Source organism: Sorex fumeus, unplaced genomic scaffold (assembly GCF_029834395.1).
Source record: "Sorex fumeus unplaced genomic scaffold, SorFum_2.1 ptg000037l, whole genome shotgun sequence".
Classification (NCBI taxonomy): domain Eukaryota; kingdom Metazoa; phylum Chordata; class Mammalia; order Eulipotyphla; family Soricidae; genus Sorex; species Sorex fumeus.
Genome location: NW_026606094.1, coordinates 42,095,076 through 42,121,366, shown reverse-complemented (window position 1 = coordinate 42,121,366; position 26,291 = coordinate 42,095,076). Strand labels below are relative to the sequence as shown.

General features: G+C 36.4%; 1 protein-coding gene across 4 annotated transcripts in view; it reads right to left on the bottom strand.

The window, feature by feature from the left end:
• CDK14 (cyclin dependent kinase 14) overlaps positions 1–26,291 on the bottom strand; it is a 710,477-nt gene that overhangs the window by 534,190 nt on the left and 149,996 nt on the right. For all 4 annotated transcript variants that reach the window (XM_056118543.1, XM_056118544.1, XM_056118546.1 and 1 more), the window contains one exon: positions 11,274–11,519. In XM_056118543.1, coding sequence (XP_055974518.1) covers positions 11,274–11,519 — 246 coding nt within the window. The remainder of the gene's footprint in view (positions 1–11,273; positions 11,520–26,291) is intronic.

Genomic DNA, 26,291 nt, shown 5'->3' with positions numbered 1-26,291 from the left:
TATTTTCACTTCCTGAAAAGGCACAAATAATTTTCTAAAAATGAGTTGCTTCACTCTTCATACACTGCTTTGTAAGACATGGTTCATGCAAATGTTTTAATATACAGACTCATACTGCACTTACTACTTGAAAAAACTAATTAGAGAAACAATGAGAATGTATTTTAAAAAAACTCATTTATCCACAAGAATTATCGAGTAAGGGAAGAAGTTAATAGCACAAGTAGTTTATTTATCTAATTAAATATACTTGGATGCATTAACTGCCACAGTAAAACTATCTTCTATTAATAGTGAGATGGAAGGAAGCTGTTCATTGTCACATTTGATCATAAATCAATGAGTGTTGTTTGCCCAGTGAAATTGACAGACTCTGGAAATTCATTCTAATTTACCTATCAATCATGCTAATTTCATAGAAAGGCACAATCCTTTTTAAAAGTTATTCTAGGCTGGGGATAGAGCTCATAGATAAGAATGCATGCTTTGTAGACACTAGGTTCAATCGAGGACTAAAGTATTCAGTAAAATGAAAGCAAAAACTGTTTAATCCAGTGTTTCTCAACCTTTTTTTATGACCATGGTCCCCTTCCAAATGTATTTCCTTCCTGTGCCCCCACCTACATCCTACCACTTGGCCTTCTCCTAATAATATGCTGGGGCAACCTATTTATGCAATTTTCACCTACAGGCTCCTGTGAAATATCCTGGAGCCCACAGGGAGTCATATGGATTCTGGTTGAGAAATGCTGCTCTAGTCTATAAAACAGTGGGCCTAGACAATAGGGCATGTCTTTAGCACAGAATGAGTTTAAGAACTAGACTCATAAAGGTGTGTTTCCTATTTTATATATGCAAAAATGTTCTGATCTGTAATTATTATACATAAAAAGGAGTCCAAAAGTCAAGTATTTAGACCACAATGACAAAAATTCTATCAATATAGACCAAATATGATTGCCACCCATTGCCTCTTTTGCAAACCACAACACCCAATAGGAGAGAGAGAACAAAAGGGAGCGCCCTGTCACAGAGGCAGGGTGGGATGGGGAGGATGGGGGGTGGGAGGGATACTGGGATCCGTGGCGGTGGGAAATGGTCACTGGTGGAGGGCTGGGTATTTGATCACTATATAACTGAACACATGCCCACACGGCAGAGTCTGGCAAACTCCCCGTGGTATACCCAATATGCCAAATACCAGTAACAATGATGGGTCTCATTCTCCTAACCCTGAAAAAGCCTTGAATATGGCACTTTAAAAAAAAAAAAATCTCAGGGCTAGGACGAAGAAGACGTTACTGGCACCTGCTCGAGGCAATCGACGAACAACAGGGTGGTCGTGATCGTGATCGTGATCTAACTGAAACCCAAGCACAAAAATTTGTAAGTCTACAACTGTACCTCATGCTCACTAATAAAAATTTTAAAAAAATTTTTTAAAATTCTATCAAATAAGAAGACTAAGAAAATGAATGATAATTTATGTTCAAGACTTAGATTTGCTTTATTTTTCTTACAATTTTATTCAATCATCAAAAATAAACAAAGATGCTGGCTCAAATCATTATGTAACAAACCCTCAATAGTATATTATCCCAGACTCATTGATAATGAGCCTGGATGATTGTAAACTAGTCTTATGGGTTTCTATTCTCTGCTTACCATATATCTACTTAGAGTTTAAACTTGAAAGACAGAAGCTAATGAGGAATTACTAAAAGGCACTCCATGCACAGCGATGTGCAATTTGATGGGATAACATTAATACATTTTTAACAGAATAAGGGTTACAGAAAACCATCAATTGTCTGAACCAGTGGAGGGGAACACAGGCATCAATAATGGAAAAGCGATAATATGTCAGCTGAAAGGAGTCTGCTATCCTGTCATGTAGGAAATACTTAGAGCCTTTGCTAGCTCTAGATCATTACTTGTATAATAACAATGACCACTAGATAATAGCAAGGGTTTACTTTGTGCCTAACTTTGAGATATCACTTTACATTGCCTAAATAAAATCCTGAGATTGGTTAAATTAGTAGCACAACTTGAATGTGAAGAACTTAAAGATCAGAGATATAAAGTATAAACTTATGAGTGGAAATTCCAAAATTTCAGTTACCCATTGTCAACTGCAATTTGTAAATACAACATACAGTAAGATATTCTGAGGAGGGGGGAGGGAGAGGGTGTGAGATGAAAGGACGGGAAAAAGAGAGGAAGGATGTATGTTTACATAAATTTTATTTCAGTATATTGTCATAAATCTTACATTTTATTATTATTTATTAAGTCTCTCACTATGCCTAAGTTAAATTTTATGACAGGTATGTATGCACAGGAAAAATAGGGTTCAGTTTCAAACTCTGATTGGGATCCTTAGATCATATCCCCTGCACATAAAGGAGAATCACAACAACATATATAGCACTGTAGCACTGCCCTCCCGTTTTTCATTGATTTGCTCAAGCAGGCACCAGTAACGTATCATTGTGAGACTCATTACTGTGTTTGGCATATCGAATACATTACAGGCAGCTTGCCAGCTTTGCCATACGGGCGGGATACTCTCGGTAGCTTGCTGGGCTCTCCAAAAGGGATGGAGAAATTGAACCCAGTTCAGCCGTGTGCAATGCAAACACCCTACCCGCTGTGCTATCGCTCCAGCCCAACAACAGCATATAAAATTCTATAACTAGGGCCAGAGAGATCACAGGGGGTTAAGTCACTTGCCTTGCATTTGGTCTTATCTTAGTACAATCCACAGCTCTGAATATTCTGGTCATTCCCCAAGACCAGCCAGAAATGACCTCTGAGCTCAGAGTCAGGAGTCACCACCAAGTGTGACCCATCCATTAAAAAATAGTAATAATAAATCCTATTGCAAATAGCAAAGCTAGAATTGAAACCTAGTTCATTAGAATAAAAATCCTATTCCTTTACCATATCCATACAGACAGAATCTTTCTAAACTTAAACTCCTACACAAATGAAAGAGATACCAATTATGCTTAAGTCTGTCATACACTGAAACTCTATTTTTCGAAGCAGGGAAGGGCTTCTGAACTTTATTTTTATAAACTGCATGAATCTATTATGTTATAATGATGCTATGATACAGCTATAAGTCCACCATTTCACAGTGAATTCATTCAAAATCAATTTTAATATTAATCTATAACATCTCTGAGATTCTGGTAAGCTTCTGAACTGCAGGAAATCCAAGTGAAGAATCACTTTTACTACATTATAATGTAATTTTGAGAGTTGGTATGAGGGTAGGAAGAATTTAATCAAGACGAGGTCTCATTCTTTTTTAGATTTTATTAGTGAATCACCATGAGATACAGTTGTAAACTTACAATTTTTTGTGCTTGGGTTTCAGTTATACAATGATCGAGTATCTATCCCTCCACTAGTGCCCATTCTCCACCACCACTGATCCCAGTATCCCTCCCACCCCCCATTCTCCCCATCCCACCCTGCCTCTGTGGCAGGGCATTCCCTTTTGTTCTCTCTCTCCTTTTGGGTGCTATGGTTTGCAAAAGAGGCATGAGTGGCAATCATATTCGGTCTAAAGTCTACTTTCAGCATGCATCTCCCATCCAGGGAGGATCCTCCCAACACCCTTTATTTGGTGCTCCCTTCTCTATCTGAACTGCCTTTTCCCCTAGCATGTGCAGCTGGCCTCCAAGCCATGGAGTAAACCTCCTGGTACTTATCTCGGCTATTCTTGGGTGTTAGTCTCCTATTTTATTACTTTATGTTCACCAGATGAATGTAATCTTTCTATGTCTGTCCCCCTCTTTCTGACTCATTTTGCTCTGCAGTGAAACCTGATATGGTTCATCCTTTTATTTATTTATTTGTATTTGGGGTCACAGCTAGCTGTGCTCACAGCTTACTCTTGGGACTGTGCTCAGGGGTCACTCCTGGAAGACTCAGGGGACCAGATATGGTGTCAGGTTGGCCACAATCAAGGTAAGCATCCCACTGAACTATCACTCTGGCTACTAACTTGGTTGATCTTTCTTCTGCATATGATCTTAAAAAATCTTGAAAGCTCTATCACCCTGCATTTCTAATCCTGTTAAAGAGAGCCCCATGCAGAAATTCAGAGTTTATGGGTAACCTGGTAACAAAATGAATCTAGATTCTACAGAGAAGAAAACATCTAGAAATCACCTATGGTAACAAACTAACATTGGCTCCATCTAGAAATTTTCCAGTCCCTACAAGAAGTAAGCAATGCTAACATGATATCCCCAAGAATGAATATCTTCATTTCTAAATGAAGATATAAGTATCTTTATTAGAGATTCAAATCTCTTGGAACCTATTCAAATGAGAGTTCTAAGGAAGATCTGAAGATTCTCAGATTAGTGTTTCTCTTCTCTCTTCCTCCAAATTAGAAGTCTAGAAGAGAATGTATATTTTTCTAGAGATAGAAAGAAGCAAATCTAGAGAAATTTCTGGAATGCAGAGAGGAACTTGATCCAATTGTGAATTTATGAAAATAAATGTGATGTAAGCTAAGCTTATGATTACATAATCAACAAAATATTTTCTGAATTGGACCAGTAAGACAAAACATACCCTACAGTCCTCTTAACAGTTTTGGCTAGTGAAAAGCCTGGGCAGATCAGAAAAGGTGGCAGAAAGGAAAAAGTTTTCCTGAGTGATACTTTTAAACGCTACCTGGGTTGGGGTGGAGGATAGGTGGGGGAGTGGGCAATCAAAACATCTTAGAAAGAAATAAACAGGGGCCCAAGCAACAGTACGGTGGTGTGGGTGTTTGCCTTGTACACAGCCGACCTGGGTTAGATCCCCAGCATCCCATATGGTCCCCTGAGCCCTGCCAAGAGTGATTCCTGGGTGCAGAGCCAGGAGTAACCCCTGAGCATCGCCAAGTGTCACTCAAAAAGAAAAAAAAGAAAATCCTTTAATAAATGAATTGAATAAAATCACATTTTTTAAATTTTTGGCTGTAATTTTAATTAAAATTAAAATTAATTTAAAGTGCACTACACAGACAAAACAGAAAGCATAAACAAACATGTCCATCAGTTAGGTAATTAAACTTTAAATTTCTTGGTTTTAGCCATAAGCAATGTATGCGTTTTATATTCTGGAGAGAAAGAGAGAGAGAATACACACACATATGGAGAGAGAGAATAGGGAAGTGGTATCAGAGTGCAGCAGCATCTACCATACTATTTCAAACAAAAAGAATAGCTATTCTGCTTTCCTCTACACGTTGCAGTTGCAATGCCCCAGTTCTATTCACTTTCTTAACTGTGCTCTTGGAGCCTATTCAAGATAAGTAATACTTTTTTAAAAATAACAATAAATGACATTAATCTTGGTGGTCCTTGGATAAAGGAACTCTTTGATGCTCACCAGCTTTTAAAAATCCTTAAGAATAACAAAAGCTATGTCCCTAGAAATCCTAAGGCAGTCAGTATGAAATGATCAAACCCATACATTGTTGAACAGGATGTAAAATGGTGTTACATGAGAGGTGTTACTGTCTCCATTTATGCCTAACGTGGAAAAGGAAATTAGCCTTTCCACACACACACAAAAAGAAAAGAACAGAGAGAGAATAAAATATCCCGTAACAATAGAGAAGAGAACAGAAAGGCAGTAAGGAGAAAGGATTCTGACTGAAAAAGACAAAATATTGTAGCATCATGCCAACAGAGAAAAAGGACCAATTTCTGTCCAAGAAAGACAGAGCAAAGACCTTTATTTCAGGGTATGCTGAATGGAAGCAAAAACCTATAAAACGCAAAGAAAGAAAATCAGTTTATCCACAAAGTAGTTAAGGGTCTTAATATGTTAGAAAGAATCGCAGGGTGTATCAGGAAAGGAAAAACTTGTAATAAATTCAAGAATGAGTATCAAAAGGCAACAATATAATAGGAGCGAAATAATGGAAGTTTCTAGTTCAAAAGGATAGACTGAAGAGATGTATTTATATTTCACCTTCACCAATCTGTACTAAAGTGATGGCAAAGTTGTAACTCACAAAGTCAAAAAGAATTAAGAACAAGATTGAAAACCAGATACAAACAAGATTTTAGAGGTGGGGACACACATGGAAGAAATAAATAACTAGATAGGACAAAGATTTTAAACCAGTAAGACATGTCAGCCAAGAACTGGATTTTGCCTGGAAAGTTTAATTTTAAGGAGAAGCTAAGGACAAATGATTAATTAGAAAAGCTTTAAGAATGAGCCTCCCTTCCCTCTACAGTAACCTGTCTGCCCCTCCTCAATTACAGTCCTCAGAAGAGGTTCCAACTGAGACACTGAGCACACTGGAAATCAGGATGAAGAGTCAGGCTGCATGAAAATGAAGCCCAAGAAAATCTGAAGAAATAAATAGGAGTCAATGGGCCCATCCCTTAATCATTTCAGAATTAGAGCAATAAGGCCTAAAACAGATAAACTACTAAATTCACTTCAGAGAAACAAAGGCAATCCTCTGAATGCAGTTAAAAGATCTTGTAGTCCAGACTGGATTAGAGCATGGAAAACTGCAAGGACAACCACAGGGAGAAGAAAAAGAGATTGTCTGATGCTGATTTGTTTCAGGGGAGTCTTATGGCTTTACCAACTAATACAGGACCTCAATTTTCTGATTAAAATTCTATTAACTATGAATCACTGAAAAGGTAATTACGGTAGAAAATCCAAAGGTTGTGCAAAAAAAGAAACAAAGACCTTTAAACATAGAAAAATCAGTTCAAAGACCAATGTTTTTTTTTAAGGCCAATAGTTCTTATCCCAAAGTCTAAAGTTTAAGTTTAAAATATAAGTTTATCCGCAATTTGTCTTTCCACCTTTAAATTTGTAAATAAGAAAAGTGTGTACCAGTGAATCAGCCCATGAGGGAATTTTATTGTTCATTCTGTGCTCACAGAAGACATTCTGGTGTCCACAGCTTTTTCTTTATTTCTTTCCTGTTTTTTTCTCTATAGAGGACAAGATGAGTGTTTTGATTTGGCCATTTTGTTTTACATTAAAAAATGAAGTATTAATGTACTGTGGTTTATATAGTTATTCACGGTGGAGTTTCACGAGTACAATGTTCCAACTCCAGTCCTGCCACCAACAATGACCTCCCTCCACCAAATACCCCAGCTGTTTTGAGAACATGAGTTCATCATCTTCCAACTTGCAGGCTTTTTGCCAAGATCTTTCTTGACCTGTCGCTGGTTGTGTTTCTCATCTGATTGGATGAGAAACATCTAGGAACTCTCTAGGAAGCTCCTGCAGTAATAATACTGTTCACACTATGATCAGTACTTAAATCCCCCCAAACAATATATTTAATGTAATTAAATGCATTTACTATAATTAAGGAAAATGTGGATAAAACATATTTGCACATAGGAGAAAATATTTTGCACATAGGAGAAAATAGGAGATAAAACATATTTGCACATAGGAGAAAACAGTGGAGAAAATATTAATAGATTTCTTTGTGCCCTCTAAATTAGTGACTATATCTAAACTTGCTCAGATTTAGGTTAAATTCTGTTGATGGTTTTGTATACTTCTATCAACATATGATAATGCTAGTAAGTATTAACCATCATGGCCTGGATATATTCATTCATTAAAGACAGCCAAATAGTGATTCTAATTTCCTTATTTGTTAGTGGGATTATTTCTAAAAGAGAAATTTCTCCTTATTAATGAATATGTTACTATAAAGTGAAGTTAATGTTGAAATCAGGGTAAGAAGGATGTTTAGTCATTTGATTTACCAGTTTCCAAGACTATTTGTCTTTCTTTTCCTAAAGGTTTCTACTTAGTTTTTGTATGTGAATTTTAAAACCTGTTATTTAGTTATCCTCTTGTCTCATTCTGTGTAGTACTTCCTATGATTCCTCTGGATTTTCTATATAAATCTTCAAATAAAGATCATTTAACCACCTTCTAGCTTAGACTCACTGTAGTAGTATATTATTTTTCCTATTTTTTCAGCTTCAAATAAGATTAAATCTTAAATAACTTGTCTATTAATTACTTAAAGCAATATCAAAACATGTTTCATCAATTACCAATCTTGAGTATCTTAACTGTATTTTCTATTTATTTTTTTTAAAAAATTATTTTTTAAGTAGTTTAAGAGAAGGATGTAGCCCAGACAGTTTTTCTAAAGTTCATGAAATAAAGTTCTTTTCTCTACTTTCACAAAGTGAGAGAGAATAAAACAAACAGTGTGGGTGGGGGAAACAAAAAAGGGTCTAATAGTAACATAAAGATGATGGATGAGGGTCCTGGGCACTTTAATGGTGGTGGGGACAGTAAATTTGTACATCAATACTATTATCATTGTAATCATGCTACCTGATGTATAATTTCTAAAATTTAATTATAAAAGCAGGTTAATTTCACATTAACTGCCATCGTCCATACCTATTTTACAGCAGTCGTCACTCTGAATCATACTTCCAGGCTCTCATTGATTTCCCCAGACAGAAGTCTACTTCAGCACTTTCTATTTACAGGGTCTAACTGCTAAGGTGCTTTATGTGGGTAGTGTACAGCTAGGCTGCAAGTCTGGCATTTGCCAAAGGTTTGATTCCTGTCACCACATGATCACCTGAGCATTGCCAGATGCAGCACTGCAGCCTCCCTACCACCACCATCCCAACCCCAGCACCCAGGTGTGGCCCTGGAGGTGCTTAGAACTGCCAAGATGACCAAAGTATCTCTAACCTCACTGGGCCAAAGCTGCATCACATCTGTGGTTCTTGAATTAAACCACCCACACAGTGTTTCAGGAAGCATCATGCCAAAAAAAACTGCCAGGCCTCAGAAAAAATGCACCACCAGGCCTGAGCACCAAACTCCAGGCCTGTATCACCAAGGTGAATGCACTGGAAGTGGACCCTGAAGACCCAAGAACTGATGGGTGTAATGTCCACTGGGGAAAAAATGTGGGATAAAAGGAGAAAAGGTATCCATTAAAATTAAACTAAAAATTATTTGTTTTCCATTTAAAATAGACTACAATCTCAAATACTCATGAAATATCATAACAGAGCAAGAGATATAATGAGAAAATGGTGGAATTGACCCCAAAGATAAATCAAAACAAACATTTGTTGAAAAGAATAATTCCTAAACTAAAGAAAGCTAAGGAAATTACCTAAAAGGAATTTTCTGTTTTATTTCAAGACCATTCCCACTATGCTCAGGGGTCATTACTGCCTGTGCTTGTGAAATCATGTGGGTGCTGGGGATCAAACCAGGGTCAGACAGGTACAAGGCAAGAAGTTTTACCCTCTCTACTATCTCTGTGACACCCTGAAAGAGAATTTTAAGCAACTATCTAATAATGACCACTGCAATGACAGTAATAGAAGAAAAATTGAGAAAGACAGAGATAAAATGCAAACAAAAATTATAGAACTGAACTGAGTACAGTTGCTGAAATAAATATATAACAGGTAAGCTCAATAGAAGAATAAAAAAAGCCAAAGATGACTTGGTCAGATTAAACATAAGATAGTGGAAAGTGGGACCAGAGAGATAGTATAATAACTTAAATTTTCTTTGGCATTCCTCAGGGAAACAGAATAAAAACACTATTGAGATTTCTATGGAATTATGAAAGACCCTAAATACCCAAAAACAAAAGAACAATGTCTCATCACTGCACATATGAAATGCCAACTTTTACTTTTAATAAATACTGTTATTTATCTTTTTTGTGATGTGCATATGTAGTAACAATATAACTTTACTTTGAAAATTATATATCATTTTGCATAGAGAATTATATATATCATTAATATATCTATCATTTATATATCATTTATATAGATTCATATATATGAAAATTCAAATATGTATGAATCTACATGAATATATGTATATATTTATATATCATATCATTCATATGTATAGCAAAATGATATATATCATTCTTTTTCTACAATATAGAATGATATATGTCATTCTGTTATATACATACACATTCTATAATCATATATGTATCCATTATATTCCTACAATTCAGACTTAATCAAACATGGAAATTCCTTTCCTTTTTTCAGATCCTACCAAATCTAAATGCTATCCCAAGAGTCAGTGACATAACTGTGATATAGAAGGGCCCCCACTTTTATAATTGTAAACAATATGACAGATGTCTTTTTCCCCACAAATACTGCATCAATAATATTTACTACAGCATCACTAACATAAAATGTGACAAGATTTATAAAATATCATATAATGTTACAAAATTGAAGTGTCAAAACCCTTCTAGTAGTTAACATTCTTGATGTCTTAGCCACTTAATATGAAACTAACATTTAAATTTATGAAATAACATGTTTTTAGCAAGATAATATAATCAAAATCTTCCTGGCTTGCTTCTCTTATCCTGAGCATCTCTGTCAAATGAATTTTAACATTTAGATTATATATGACAATGACTAAATAACTTAATTTCAGAGATCCATATATTTTTGAACAATGCTAAACACAGGATAGTCATTAAAATACATATTCCAGTAAAATTTTACAGTTAAAAATAGCAAATCGCCCCTAAACTTTGTAGATTTTTAGGTCAAAGGTAGATTTCCTTGATTTAATTTGTTTAGAGAATTTTGTTTTGATATACAGATTATTACTTCAAGAATCAAATTTAATGCCTAGCCCTTAAAGTTATAAATTTTTATAATGAAAACAAACTGAAATAAGACGAAAAACAAATTTACTATTATTTTTAAATGAGTTATTCGTGAATATGTCAAATTTAAAACCATCCTTAAGACTTGCAAACAATTAAATTTAATGTTCTTTCCAGGAGGGTTGAGCTAATTAAAAACAACAGGGAAAAATAAGTGTTCCAAAATTTAGTTAAATAATTTATTATTTGCTTGCTGGGTGATGATGAATAAAGAATCTGTATATAGTGTTCTCTCTTTCCCTCTCTCTCCACTCACTCTTTCTCATTCTCTCTTCTTCTTTCTTTTTCTTCTGTCCCCTTCCTTTTTCCTCCCTTCTCCTCTCACCTTCCTCTTCCCATCCTCCCCCTTTTCTTTCTTAAAATCCTCCTTCTCCATCGGTCTCTCTAGCATTCTCTGTGAAAACATTAAGCAACCCCGAGAGAGAATCCAGGGTAATACATTGATAAAGTGACCTGCTGTCTTGAGCTCAGCATGCTGATGCTATAAGAGAAATATTCCTTGTGTTTACCCACTGATGAACCCACTCATAAACAAGAAGACTGCACTTACCGAGCTGGGGCTGGAATGCCTCCTAACTTTAGGGGACTCTTTGCCTGTGGAGGAGGTCTTGAAATTAATGCAAGCATTGTTCTCTGAATGCACCCTCTTGACTTGATTAGTTGGTTTCTCAAATGGGTCAAAAGTGCTCTGGGTCCTCTGAACCCTGACTTTTTTATCCTCAGGAATTGTGTCCAGGGGTTTGATCACTGAGTCCATTCCCTGGCAGTTCCGTGTAGACATCTTTGTGACACATATCTGGAAAAGAGGAAAGAAATTAAACTCAAAACTCTTCACTGAAACTTGAACAACAGTAAACTCACTGCTTTATTATTCTCGAAAACATGTCCATTTCTAATTTCAATATGCAACAAAAGGCCAAGCTTTTAAAAGCTACACCAGCTTAAGTAAAAACATAGAAACTTCTTTAAAATCATTCTTCTGATACCTGCTTAGGGCTGACACTGAAAATATTATCCCTAAATTGAAAAACCTAAGGCTTAGACTACTAAGGAGGTTCTTGAATGCCATTATATCATAGCACTGACTAAAAGTAGGATTATTTTGAACTATTAACAATTAAATAATACATAAGGATATCTTAGAGACAGTTGCCTTACTAATAAAAACAAAAAAAATCAGTTGAACTAAGTCATATGGACATTTTAACTGATGGGTAATCACAGAAGCAGTTAATAGCTAGAGAAGATGACTGTGTCCCTCATTCTGTCTACGGTTGAATATATATAAAATGTTACATGGCACATATATCTTAAATATTAATACTTTTACTTTATTCCAAACTGGAGTTGGAGTAGAGTGTAGAGAAAAGCTAATGAGAACAGGAGAGGTAGTGCAAAAGTTCAGAGCACATGCCTTACACACCAGAGGTACGAAATTCATCCCCAGCACTACAAAGCTCCCCAGCATTAGTAGCGGTGGCCAGAGCAATGTTGATCTATGCAGCATTGAATCTCTGGGACTGGCAACTAAATTCTTAGGCTGACACCTCCAGGTTAAATATTGTCAGTAGTGTCCCCAGACTAGGCTAATGATAAAAAATGGTGAAAACTTAAAAATGCAATACCAAAATTAATGCATAAAAATGAATATAGAGAAAAAATCATTATATAACATTTCAAAATTCTGTTTACATTATTCCACTAGATTCCCTATTCCCTTTCCAATATCTCTGCACAATATTTTTCTGCATCACCTAACCCCATCTCATTCTAGTCTTTCTGACTTCGTACCTTGTTTTCCACTTTTTAATCTAGCCCTGTTGTTTTCCCAAACCCTAAAGACTTTGCTGTTCTTACTAAAGAACTTTGTACTCTCGAGGACGTTTTGAGGATTAAGAAGCATAAACCCTACAAACAACTCATGGTTTGGGCAAGACCTGGGAGCTAACTTGCACCCTACAGTCTACTACTTAATCAAGATCTTTGCACTATCATAGCAAACTATAGTTTATCAGATAAAACAGTTTGACTTTTTCTATATTTATGGAAAAATATATGGAGATAGTTTTTAAATATGGACCCCCAGAGATGTTACTTTCAAGTAAAACTTTGTAGCACACCTACTGGGGGAGGGGTGGAAGGACAGGGATTAGCAGAGACTAAACATAAATTTTTTACAATGAGAGCAAAGAAGAGCTATAAGTATATCATCAAAACTTTAAAAAAACCTTGAGGACTGGAAAAGTACAGCAGGTAATGTACATTCCTTGCACACAACTGACAATGGTTTAATTCCCGGCACCCGATATGATCTCCTAAGCAAGGCCAAGAGTGAACCCTAAGTACAGCTAGCTGGGTGTGGTCTCAAAGAAAAAAAAATTTAAAAAATTAAATTTAAAAAATTAGCTTTAGTGGTATAGAGAGACAGTACAGCAGACAGAATGCTTGCATTGGATGTAGCCAACCTGAGTTCAATTCCCAGCTCACAACATGGGTCCTCCGAGCCCTGCCGGGAGTGATCACTGTGTACAGAGAGCCAGAAGTAAACCCCAAGCACACGTAAGTGTGACCTCTAAAAGCAAATACACGCAAAAAAGGACTTGATTTTTCAATGAGTTCATAAAATCATATATACTATAATGATTTTGTCTGTAGACCTCATGTTATCAGGTCAAGCAAAAATAAGAATGAAAATATTATTTTTAATTTTAGGAAGCAAAATTACTCCAAAATTGTGAGTCTACGCAAGTGAGGGAGGATAAATTGTTATACAATCTATCGCAAGTACAACCACGTGCCACATATTGATGTGTAAATCAGCATCAGGTACTTGGAGCTAACTCTAACTAGGTGTGCAGAAGATGCTACTATACAGATTTGCATAAGTATATGCAATAAATTTTCCTAACAATACATTCCCCAGAATACATGTGTCATCCAATGACATGTCATTATGAAGTCCTATTGCCTTCCTCTCACCTTACACGAAGGTTTCTATGTTAATATGTTTGCTACAAGGTAGAGTTCATTTAATGAATCCAAATATGGCAAACTTCTTCATTGTTAAAATCAGGGCTAAACTAAACACTTGTGGAAAACCAGCTTCTCTAAAGCATTCTATCATTAAAACAGATGCACAGCAATCTTCTAATTCTAAAGAAGGGAGAGAATTTCAAATATATTATCTGAATTTAAAATATTTTGCAAAAACATTGTTATATTCTTCATATTTACCATTTTGTCATCCACCAGCAAATGACAAAATACAAGTAAGAAACAATCATTAAACTAAAATAGACTTCTTGGTAACAGTTTACTTGTATGAAAACATGCCTTATTACATTCACAAACATATGCCTTGCTAATTAGTTCCTAGCTTATATGATAATTTTAAAATCTATCAATATGCCCACATAGGTTTGAAGAGAGCTTCTTTCTTCCATACAGACCATGCATTTGAGACCAGTATCTCCTTATCCCTGGCAAGGAAGGATGATGTCTACCCTTTATACCACTTTATTTACAGTCACCTCACTCAGAAACAGCCAAATAGCAGAGTTCCACAAGGCACTGAATTAATGAATCAGATTTAAGAAATCCCACTTCAATAAGAAATTTCCATGCTTTCTACCTATAAGGGCTAAAACTCTCAAACATTTATTACCCAAATGCTAATGTCAAAAACAAAATAGCAGTCTTGAAACAAAATTCATAAGTGTATATATGTGTGTGTAAGTGTATATATGTGTGTGTGAAAGGTTTACAACAAAAGACAAAAAAATTTCAGCGAATGGCTCATTGTGACGAGCAGAATTTGAAAATAAAATCCCCATATCCTTCGTCGTTACTAATCCCCTTAGTGTGTGAGTATAATGAGCTATCACACCATTTGACATAACAAATAGGAAGCTATCCTGGATGGATGGATCTAATCAGGCAATCCCTTTTAAAAAAAAAAAACTTTTATTTTTTCCAGTTAACTTCAGGAAAGAGAAGTGTGAGCTGGCTATCTGGAAGAAAGCAAAACTGTTCATGTTGTGAACTGAAGTGCAGTCAAAAAAGAGGCATAAAATGTGGGTGGTTTTTAAGAGCTGACAGTTGTCAGGGGATGAGGGATAGCAGGAAAATGGAGTCCACAAACCGACAACACATACAAACACACAAATACAGTTCTGTTACAACAGAGAGAAAAAGGAGTTCTGTTAACAACTAGTAAGCTTATAAGAGGTTCCTAAACCCCAAGTGAGAACCACAAACTAGGAAACTGCCTTAATTTTAGCCTAGTGTAACATACACAGAGACACCAGCCATGCTGCATCTTGTCTTCTAACCTCCTGACACTGAGAAAACAGCTAGTAAGTTTGTGGTAATGTGTTATATTGCAATAGAAAACTATTAGTTACTTTAATGAAATGCTTGAAGCACTTTGAAATTTGAGCAGAATGATCTTAGGAACATGTCATAGATAACACTTTCCGAATTTGATACACTGTATTCGATCCAAGAGAAAATAAAATTACTACGACTACATCAATAAATGACCATATAATAAGAGTTTTCTGCAAGATTTAAGCCCTTCCGCAATACAAACACAATTAACAAGTTCTCCACACACTTGGATTTATACACAACTTATTTTGGCATAAACCAGGGCGTGTGAGAATAACACTTGTATCGGTGCCTTGCTCTATGTGTGCATCTCCACCCAGGAAAGTAATCTATACTTGAGTTTTCCACAAGGGCAAAGTGACTGCTCTGGAACCGTTTCAAGTTTCCAATATTTGGGGTAAACAACTTACATGTGATCTTGCCACCTCTATTAATCATGAGGACTAAAGAAAGCAGAATACAGGCCCTAGAGAAGGGCATGGAAGGATTGGCCTCACAGACCAAATGAGCTAGTCAGTCAGACCTCAACGAGAGAAGCCAGGGGTTAAATCTAGAAAAGGGTATAGGCAAGTTGGAAGACAGCATTGTTCTAGGGAATGTCTATTTCGCCTAGAAAGCTGTCGTGTCTGGCAGCTTGTAGAATAAAATTGTGAAAGATCCCAGATCCATTAACAGAGAGGTAAGCCAACTGGCAGGCGCAAGTTCTACACACTGGTGCTGCTGCCTAAGGTCCATGTCTTCAATTGAACCTTGTAATCAATCTGCCAGCAATCTAATTTCTTTGTTTGGGGGCTATACCTGGCCGGTATTCAGGGCATCCACCTGGCTCTGTGCTCAAAGATCACTCATGGCAGGACTCAAGGGACCATTCAGTCTGCCGGGGATCGAACCTAAGTCGGGTACATGCAAAGCAAGCACCCTGCCCACTATATCACCTCTCCAGTCCTCTGTCAGCAATGTAAACCAAATATATCCTCATCTCTAATAAAATATTTTCAAAGTTCTTATGGTCTGTGCAGTAGAAGGTCTTGGCGACAGGTATAACCATATACTATAACAAATGAATGAGGGGAGGTGGCAAAATGGACATAATCGGTGCCCATTCTTGGGTCTATGTTCTACTCCTTCGCTGTGAAAAAAAAGGGGGGACATCTTGAAACATAGTGAGATTCCAATTTGCAGATCCAGAAGCAGAGAACAGCTATGAAATTATCTAGCTGTTACCAAAAAATCAGGATTCTTAAGAAAGATGTCATATGATGTCATAAAAAAATGAAACTAGAAGGCAAAACAATCTGCCAAACTGATTATTCGAAAATCAAAAGGAAAATAAATGACAGTCAAGTGGCACAGTTATCAAAAGAACATGAGTACATTATGATTTCAAGAGGTAAAAGTTAATATAGGGGGAAATGGAAATTAATATAATTGAATATGGTTGGTTTTAACATGGAAATGTGAGAAAGCCAAGAAGTGCTAGAAAAGGTCAGAAAAGAGCAGCAGGGATTGATCAAATCCTGTGGAAATAGGCCTAAGCAACACAAGTGTAAAAAGAGCAGAAACATGAATTATTCAAATAACAGAACCAGGCCAATACAACACGGTAAGAGATTCAAGAGCACATGATGTCACCTAAGCACTATTTTATCAAATAAAAATCTGGTAGAGATATACCAGATTCTGAAAAAAAAAAAACTTCCATAAAACCAATGTAGGGATGGGGGAGGGGCTACAAGAGGAGAATAAGCTAAATATCAACAACCAAAAATTTTAATACTTAAAAAAACAAAGCTGCTAAGCGGTGACTCAGAGCAAAATCACTTTAGCAACCTAATAGTCCAATAATCAACACCTCAAATCCTGTCATTCTGGCTACTTTTAAAATTAATTATTGTAGATTATTTAAAATTATACAACATCAAACAGATTAAAAATATTACTGAAACCTCTGGGTGGAATAACTTAAACAAGTAAATCTACAACACAAAAAAGGCATATCCATGTCTTTCTTATGGTGTCTTAAGTACTCTGAAATAGTAATACTACATGGGTATTTGATAGAAGAAGATTAGAGGTCAGTCTTCAATACTAAAGTAAAGACAAATTGGTTTCCAAATTACGTGGAGCGTGTGTATGTTTAGTTTAAGATCGCAATCACTTGGTCAAGTACAGAGGTGGCAGTACACAGCTAGGTACAGAAGATATGATGTACACCAAAAGCTTTCACTGTCCACTACACAGTTAGTGCCAAAGGGCACAAGTCACAGACTTTCTACGAAGCAACAGATACACTACGTTGTCTAAGAATCGTCTGAAAAATTACCTTGGCATAGAAATCCCTGTTGATTAAATTTTACTCATTCATAAGACGAGGGACATAGATCAATGGGAAGATAGTTCTGGATGTGAGAGGTTTGGGTTCAATCACTAGCATGACATGGTTTCCCCAAACTGGGGGCATCCCCTAGCAATGTTGGGTGTGGTCCAAAATCAATAACAACAAAAACTTCACCTGCTCAGACCAATCCTTTGTTAAGTGGTGGAGAGTCTTGAGCACTTCAGTGATGGTGAAGTGCTGTGACTGTGCACATCAAAATCATAATTCTTAATATTGTAACCACGCTCCCTAAACTATAGTAATAAACAAAAAAGAAAGAAAAAAAGTCATATCAGTGATTATGTATATTTAGTCTGTTCCAACATTTTGCATATTCTGCATTACAATTATTCTTTTCATGATACTTTAACCTCAACAACATAATTGTCTCATCCAAAGGGCAATGACTCTGTTCAATCTAGAACCCTCAAGAGTTTTTTTACTTTCAAATCTCTTTAGTGGAAGGTTCTAGAAAAAGTTTTGATCATACTAATTTATGAAAATTTAGAAACTTCCATAAATTTGAAACCATTTTTTCATAGGGCCCACAGAAAGCAGGTACCTCTGCCCAATCACAGGTAACCACAGTTAACATGTACCGTCAGCACTGTCTAAAAACAATAAGCAGTGCAACACTAATGAGAATTAACATTTTTCCCCCTCTGCTGCATTTTTTCACACTTTCTTGTTCTATTTAGAAACTGAAGCGACAAAACCAACTAAATAAAGATGTCTTATGGTACTTAATTTTTTTAAAATCATCACAAATACCAAAATAAACTTCTTTTATTTTAGTAACTCTTACTTATTTTTTCCAGTAAATTCACTAGAATCTGAAATCTCAAACAATATCAGTGATGCAGCTTGAATCAAATCTTTTGTTCACTCGACATTCAAAGGGGCTCTGTATATATGATGATGCCCTCAAATCTCATTTAAAAGAGAAAATCGTTAAAACTTAGGAAGGAAGACTCGAAAGTCACCATGTGACCCAAAATTTTAGCTTGGACCACAGGAAATTCAGACAACTGTCTACTGAACTCACAGCAGTAGATTTTAAAGAGCACAACTTAATTCAGTTAAGGCTGGAATTCATTTCAAGTGAATTCATTCAGGGTGAAAATTGTCCCTTTGAATTAAGCATTTCCTGGTGATGGGCATTTTACTGAATTCAGAGCTTGAGCACCTCTACTTCACACTCTGGGTGAAGGCAGACACTAGAAAAAGAATTAGTTTAAAACACTCACAGCACATATGCCTCGTGCATTATGCAACTGCTAAGTCATACTATTTTGACATTCATATAAGGAATATCTATCATAGGTCTAATGCAAAACTAAAATGAGAAAAAATCTTGACATTCAAAAAATCTGTTTTTCCCCTCATATCATCATTCTATATAGGTATGATGGCTTTTGCCTGCTCAGTATCTTCTCTCAAAATCTAACCTCTGTGAAAAAGAAAATGAAAGTCACCATTTAGAAGTTTGTTGGGTTTTGTTGAGCGGGGGAGGGTTTTGGTTGGCTGGTTGGTTTTGATTTGGGGACACACCCAGCTGTGTTCTGGGCTTATGGCTTACTTACGGTTCTGCACTCTGGGATCACTCCTGGCAGGCTGGCTTATGGGAAGCTGGGGCTCAAACCCAAGTCAGTCACCTTAAAGGCAAGCACCTAACCCACTGTACTATCACTCAGTCTGATTTACAAATTTTTGAACACTTAAATCTCTCTCTCTCTCTCTCTCTCTCTCTCTCTCATTTGAAATATAAACACTATAGGAGTTTATCTTCTATAGTGAAAGGAATTACACGTATCACAAGATGAGGGGAATGTTAGTACGAGGCTGTGGGAAATAAAAAAAATACCACTAGAATCATAACCCAGGGTTTATCTCTTGGTCTCTAGCCAAAACTCTAAGGTGCATATGTACGTGTACGTCGAGTTGGTAGTGCTATGGATACCTGGTATGAAGATACAGGATTTTATCTATGTATGTATGTATGTATGTATGTATGTATCTATCTATCTATCTATCTATCTATCTAGTTTGTTTTCACTTACAACTATGTTTTCTCAGGCCCAAGATTTTGTCAAAAATCATCTTCAGAACATTAGCAACTATGCAAGCATGTCTGTTTCCTTGGTAAGTCAGAACCAAGTGACTAAGAGCAAGTAAGTTCCTTCAACTTTCTGAGTCTCAAAAGTTGACCATATACTGTATAACAGCTAGAGTAAACAGCTCTGAAGATTTTTCGCAGCTCAGACACTCTTTCATGAACTTCAGGCGACACTTACAACTGGTAAATTATTTTAAAAGATCATCAGATAAGGCCAGACACATAAATTCCCTTTTGCATGCTTTCTAAGACATTAAGTTTTGCTGACGATGTTAGGTTTGGAAAGGAAGCGGCTGGGTTCACTCCCTGCTCATTTCTGAAAGCTCCAGTGTCTGAGAGTCTTCCTGAACTCTAAAATCCTGGCACCAATTCTCAGAGATGGAGACCTCGACATTTTGGCTAAGGAAAAAGATCTGAGCAGCACAGCGCAGTCATCACAGTGTCAGAAGTTTGGCAGCCTAGGTTCTGTCTTCAGTGGTCATGCCCCTTTGTCACTCAGAGTCCAAACTTCCCAACTAAGAACAATGAGAAGAAGAAATCTATCTAATTTTATACAATAGAATATTAAACAGTTTAAAATTAAATGAAATGGTGGGGTTGGAGCAATAGCACAGCGGGTAGGCCATTTGCCTTGGGTGAGGCCGACCCAGGTTCGATTCCCAGCATCCCATATGGTCCCCTGAGCATCGCCAGGAGTAATTCCTGAGTGCAGAGCCAGGAGTAAGCCCTGTGCAGAGTCAAGTGTAACCCAAAAACCAAAAATAAATAAATAAATAATTTAAAAAATGAAATTAAATGGTGATACTTGATACAACAGGCATGAACCTAAAGGAATTAAATTAAGTAAAATAAAATATATTTGAAACTCTAGTATGAAAACTGTAAACACTGGTGCTTTAATAAAATATTTTGCATTTAAATTAAATAATAAAATAGTTCAGTAAAATAAAAAGCAACCCAGATATAAATGACCATACACTGTACAGCCCCATGATACTAAATACTCATAAAAATAAAATTTATTAAAAAAGAAAGATTAATATTTGTCTAGAGACAGAAGAAGAAATATAATTTTTTACTGCAACTGTGACTGTAATAGCCATTATATATCTATAAGAATTATACTGTACACTTAAATGAATGTTATTATGTCATGTGATTTATGGATAAAAAAATTTTAAATATGAATATTAAAATATAAAAACATTTTAAAAATTAGTCCTAACATACTCTATAACAATGAGGATGAGGCAACTTCTGACCAGAGATCTTTTCCAGTCAATGAAAAGGCTTTTTAACCAGCCATTTTCACTCACCAGAATTCAATATCTATTATTGCAATTTAATTTTTAAATGCTTATTTTTCTACTGACTGTTTTCTAAAGGGTCTGACCTAATTTCATTGAAATCTGAACCCACTGGCCAATGGCCACAGCTAAATGGAGAATTCTTGAGGAGATAGCATTACTGAATGTAGCTTCATTGACTATATAGTTCTGTTAAATTCCTAACTGGCCTTCAATGCTTACCTAAATCTCAATCTATTATAAAACGTTTAGATAGTATTCCTAGCACCTTAAATGCATAGTATAAAATTAATTCATTCAGTCAATTTTCATTCTGTCACAACTACACAGTTAATTTGAATATAAGAAATGGCAGTGCTTCCTGGGAATATATCCCAGAGAGGCAAAAAGGTATAGTCGAAGTGACATCTGCAATTGTTTGTTCATTGCAGCACTCTTTACAATAGCCAGAATCTGGAAAATACCTGAGTGCCCGAGAACAGATGACTGGTTAAAGAAACTTTGGTACATTTACACAATGGAGTACTATGTAGCTGTTAGAAAAGATGAAGTTATGAAATTTACATACAAGTGGTACTACATGGAAAGTATCATGTTAAGCAAAATGAGTCAGAAAGAGCGGGATAGACACAGAAAGATTGCATTCATCTGGGGAACATAAAGCAACAAAACGGGAGACTAACACCCAGGAATGGCTGAGATTAGTACCAGGAATTTTGCTCCATGACTTGAAGGCCAGCCACATGTGCTAGGTGAAAAGGAAGCTCAGATAGAGAAGAGAGCACCAAATAAGGGGTGTTGTGAAGACCCTCCCAGGGTGGGAGAGACATGCTAAAAGTAGTCTATAGACCAAACATGATTGCCACTCAATGCCTCTCTGGCAAAACACAGTACCCAAAAGAAGAGAGAGAGAACAAGGGGGAATGCCCTGCCACAGCAACAGGGTGGGACGGGGGGGGGGGGAATAGGGGGGGAATGGGGGGGAGGGATGCTAGGACCCGTGGTGGGGGAGGATGGGCACTGATGGAGGGATGGGTACTTGATCATTGTATAACTGAAACCCAAGCACAAAAATTTATAAGTCTATAAATGTACTTCATGGTGTTTCACTAATAAAAAAAATGATTAAATTAAAAAAAAAGAAATGGCAGTGCTTATAGGCTAGAGAGATGCATATTTTACTGAGTCTTGGGTTCTTTATTTCATCTATAATGTGATTATAAAATTGAAATAGTTTCAAACTATAAATTTGAAATATTCAGCATAAATACCATTACTATTTGTGACCTATGTGAGGTTTTCTGGATATAATAATCACTGGGGGATCAGTACAGCATCTTGAATATTCCCTTAATCTCTTGATGCTCATGAACCAAAGAGCACTGGCATTATCAGGTACCTCAAGGCTCATCTCGGTTCCCACTGAGTCAGAATCTGCATATTAACAACCTACCCAGAAGATCTGCATGCAGATCAAGTCTGAGGTATAGCACCCTAAACCATGTAACGAAAGACCATTCTGCTGTTGCTATCAAGTAAGAAATTGAGATTGTGAGAGAGATCAAGACTTTTGGACAAAGTACTAAGATTTTGCTTCAGACTCTGGATACATGAGTGACAACTACTTCAACATTTTTAGGTGATATTATTGCTTAACTTTCTACAAAAGATCATAGTAATTGCATGTGATTATGCAGTTTTGAATACTAAAAAAAATTTCCCAGGAAGGTAAGAAAAAAATATTTAAATTATTAGAAATTTTTTAAATTAAGGGGAAGGAGGTTGGGCTATGCCCAGCAGGGCTCAGAGTTCTAGTTGTGTGCTCAGGGATAAGTCCTGGGAACCTTATGACTTGTTGGAGATTAAACTGCAGTCAGCTGCATGAAAGACAAGTGCTCTACCCACTATATTATCTTTCAGTACCCCAACATATTTATTAATTAAAAAAAGAAATACAACCATGGTTATGAATAGAAAAAAGTATATATATATGCATATATATGCGTAAATTTAGAACAATATATTTGACATTGCTTCCTGCACAGAAATGTATGGGTTTTTGTGTTTCCAATACAAAAGCATTGTTTACCACTGGCCACCATATTTGCTTTAAAAATTACCACGAAATTATTCTTAGAAAAACTGAACCCAGAATCTTGCCATGTTCTTTATATTACCAGAGCTTATTTGGTAGTTTTTTTTAAAAAAAATATATGGAAGTGACTGCAGACTCAAGAAATGAAATTTTAAAGCCACAGATGTAGTATAGCAGGTAGGGAATTATCGTGCATGCAACAGACACCAGTTACATTCTCAGTACCATATATGGCCCCCAAGCCTGCTAAGAGTGATCCCTGAGCATAAGTCATGACTAAGCCCTGAGCACTGCCATGTCTGGCCCCAAAGATATAGATATAGATATATGGGGATATATATATATATACATATATATATATATATATATATATATATAGCACTGTAGCACTGTTCTCCTGTTGTTCATCGATTTACTTGAGTGGGCACCAGTAATATCTCCATTGTGAGACTTGTTACTGTTTTTGGCATATTAAATATGCCATGGGAAGCTTACCAGGCTCCGCCATGGGGGCAGGATACTCTCAGTAGCTTGCCGGACTCTCCGAGAGGGAGGGACGAATCAAACCTGGGTCGGCCGCCTGCAAGGCAAATGCCCTACCCACTGTGCTATTGCTCCAGCATATATATATATGAATTTTTTAGAAATTTATATTTGTGAAGTCAATCATGTACTCTAAAATAAATCTCCTCCTAGGGGAATATAAAAGGTACTTTGTCCATATGGCAAAAGTGAACATTTCTTGCCATAGATTGGACAAAATATGTGAACTCCTACTCCCAAATATAAGGACACAATGATTCTGTGAAAGCCTTGGTCACTGTCACTGTCCTCCCGTTGTTCATCGATTTGCTCGAGCAGGCACAGTAACGTCTCCACCGTGACCACTGTTACTGAGTTTGGCATATTGAATATGTCACAGGTAGCTTGCCAGGATTTGCCATGTGGGCGAGATACTCTGGGTGGCTTGCCAGGCTCTCCTAGAGGGGCAGAAGAATCGAACTCGGGTCGGCCACATTGGCCCCTTGCAAGGCAAACGCCCTATCGCTGTGGTATCGCTCCAGCCCTTGGTAAGATGCCTTTAAATCACTGTTTCTACTGAAGATTTGCTAAAAGAGGGCTAAAGAAATAGTACAGTGGGTAGGGCATTTGACTTGCACATGGCCAACACTGACTGAGATTTGATCCCCAGCATCCTATATGGTCTACTACCCTCCCCTGAGCACAGACTTTGAGGTAAGTCCTGAGCACCACTTTGGTGGCAAAAATTAAAAAAAAAAATTATTAAGTAGCTAAAGAAAGGTAAAGGTAAGAAAAAGGAAGAGAAAGTTTTCTGCCTCCCACTTGACATCTAAAATTAAATGTTAGATAAAATCCTATAATGGAATAAAGATAGTCAGCAGCGTGGCACCCATATCATATGGACAAAGAGTACACAGTACTGGAAGGTTAAATATTTGAATTGATATCAATAGTCTTCCTGATCCCATTTAGAGCTAGTGGGCTCAGAAACAAGAAAAATGAAATAAGAATCCTGCACATATTGATGAAGTAGCTTTATGAAGAATCCACAAAGCAAAAGCCTATTGAAACCTATAAAATTCCCAAAGCTGAAGTGAAAATATGGAATACCCCCATTCACCAGGAACAAGAATGGAGGTTATGGAAAGTGGCTCACACTGCATGGCTAATTAGTTTCTTCACCAAGACATTCTTCCTTTAAGCTTTTATTCTAAAAAAGAAAAGGCATAATCTTTTTCCACAAACTCACAGAATTTACAGGTACAAATGTAGCTATTTACTTTTTATTGCTTTGGATTTTAATCTGGTTCTTACCCAAGAAGGGTAAATGAGAGGTTCTTCTAGAGGATCCCAATAAATGCAGAAGAGTAAAATAACCTAACAAGGGAAACTAGTACAACTATGCAATGACTATCATGTCAGAATTACTAAATGATAAACAATCAGGCTAAATTCAGGTTCATGGCCATGTGAAATCAATAAGGTTATTCAGGATATTCTTTAACTATACACATATACTTTGGGTTTAAGGACTATTTAAACATTTGAACCACCAGAAAACTGTCATCTGCCGCAAAGGTTATAAAACATTGGTCCCAGGTACCTTCTAAATTCTATTGTTTCTTTTGTGAACAATACTACACCACCAGTAGCTTCTTTGTACTATACCAGGAGAGTTCTTCCTTCATATTTATACCCTTTAAATATGTGCAGTTTACTCTTCTGTCCCCAATGGGAGATAAAACAACCTGAATGTACAATAACATTAGAAATGGAAACTGAAAAGAAGACACTACTCAAAATACAGACTAGTCCATTAGGATCTAAATTTCTGTCCCCTGGTAACCATATGAACCACATTTAAAATTAAAGGTTATAAATATTTTTAAATTCCTTTCCTAAAGGAGAAATGAAATTGTGTATTACCTTCTTATTCTGAAACAGATGGCTATATAAATAAATACAATTAACCTCTCCCTGCCTACAATAAAGTCTTTTCAATAAAATTTAAATGCATTATTAAAGCTTATATAACAATTTAGTGATTAATTGCAAGAGTGATGTCACAAAGTTTAAAAGTTTAAAACTTTTATTCTCATAGAACTAAACCTAAATGCAAACTGCACTGATACATTTAGAAAAAATAGAGCATCACTTACTACAGAACTGACTTTTGAAGCTCTTAAAAATCTTCAGAGACTCACATGTGGGTTACCAACCACATAGTGCTTATGAAGAGAAACAGAGAACAATGAACCTTTGGGGACAAAATGAAAGTTTCTTTCAATGCAGCTTTTACAATTGGCCCATCTATTGTAAAGCGCTCAAATTTCAGCAATAATAAATTGTGCAGAAATCCATTAATAATAAACTCCTCACTGAATTCATGAGGACTGGGTTTTTATACCTTTCCTAGGACTAAGAAAAGTCAATAGTGAAACCTAACTGATATATCCAAGGTGAATAGAACAGAGCTGTGGGAAATACATTTCCTGCTGTTCTTCTGCCACCTGAAAACAAATGCCAGTGCTTCCCGGAGCATGTCACTGTCATCTTTGTAGTTTTAAAGAGATCTCCTTTAGTGGGGTAATAAGCCACTGGGGCAAATTTATTTCAGCTGGAAACTCAAAGAGAAAAACTGTGTATTTCTGTAAGATATAAGCCCTTCCAAAACATGCCAGATGATAAACAGAATACCAGAGCACTCTATCATATCTTTCTCTCAACCACTCAAACCCAGGAACCTTAAGATATTTTCATCA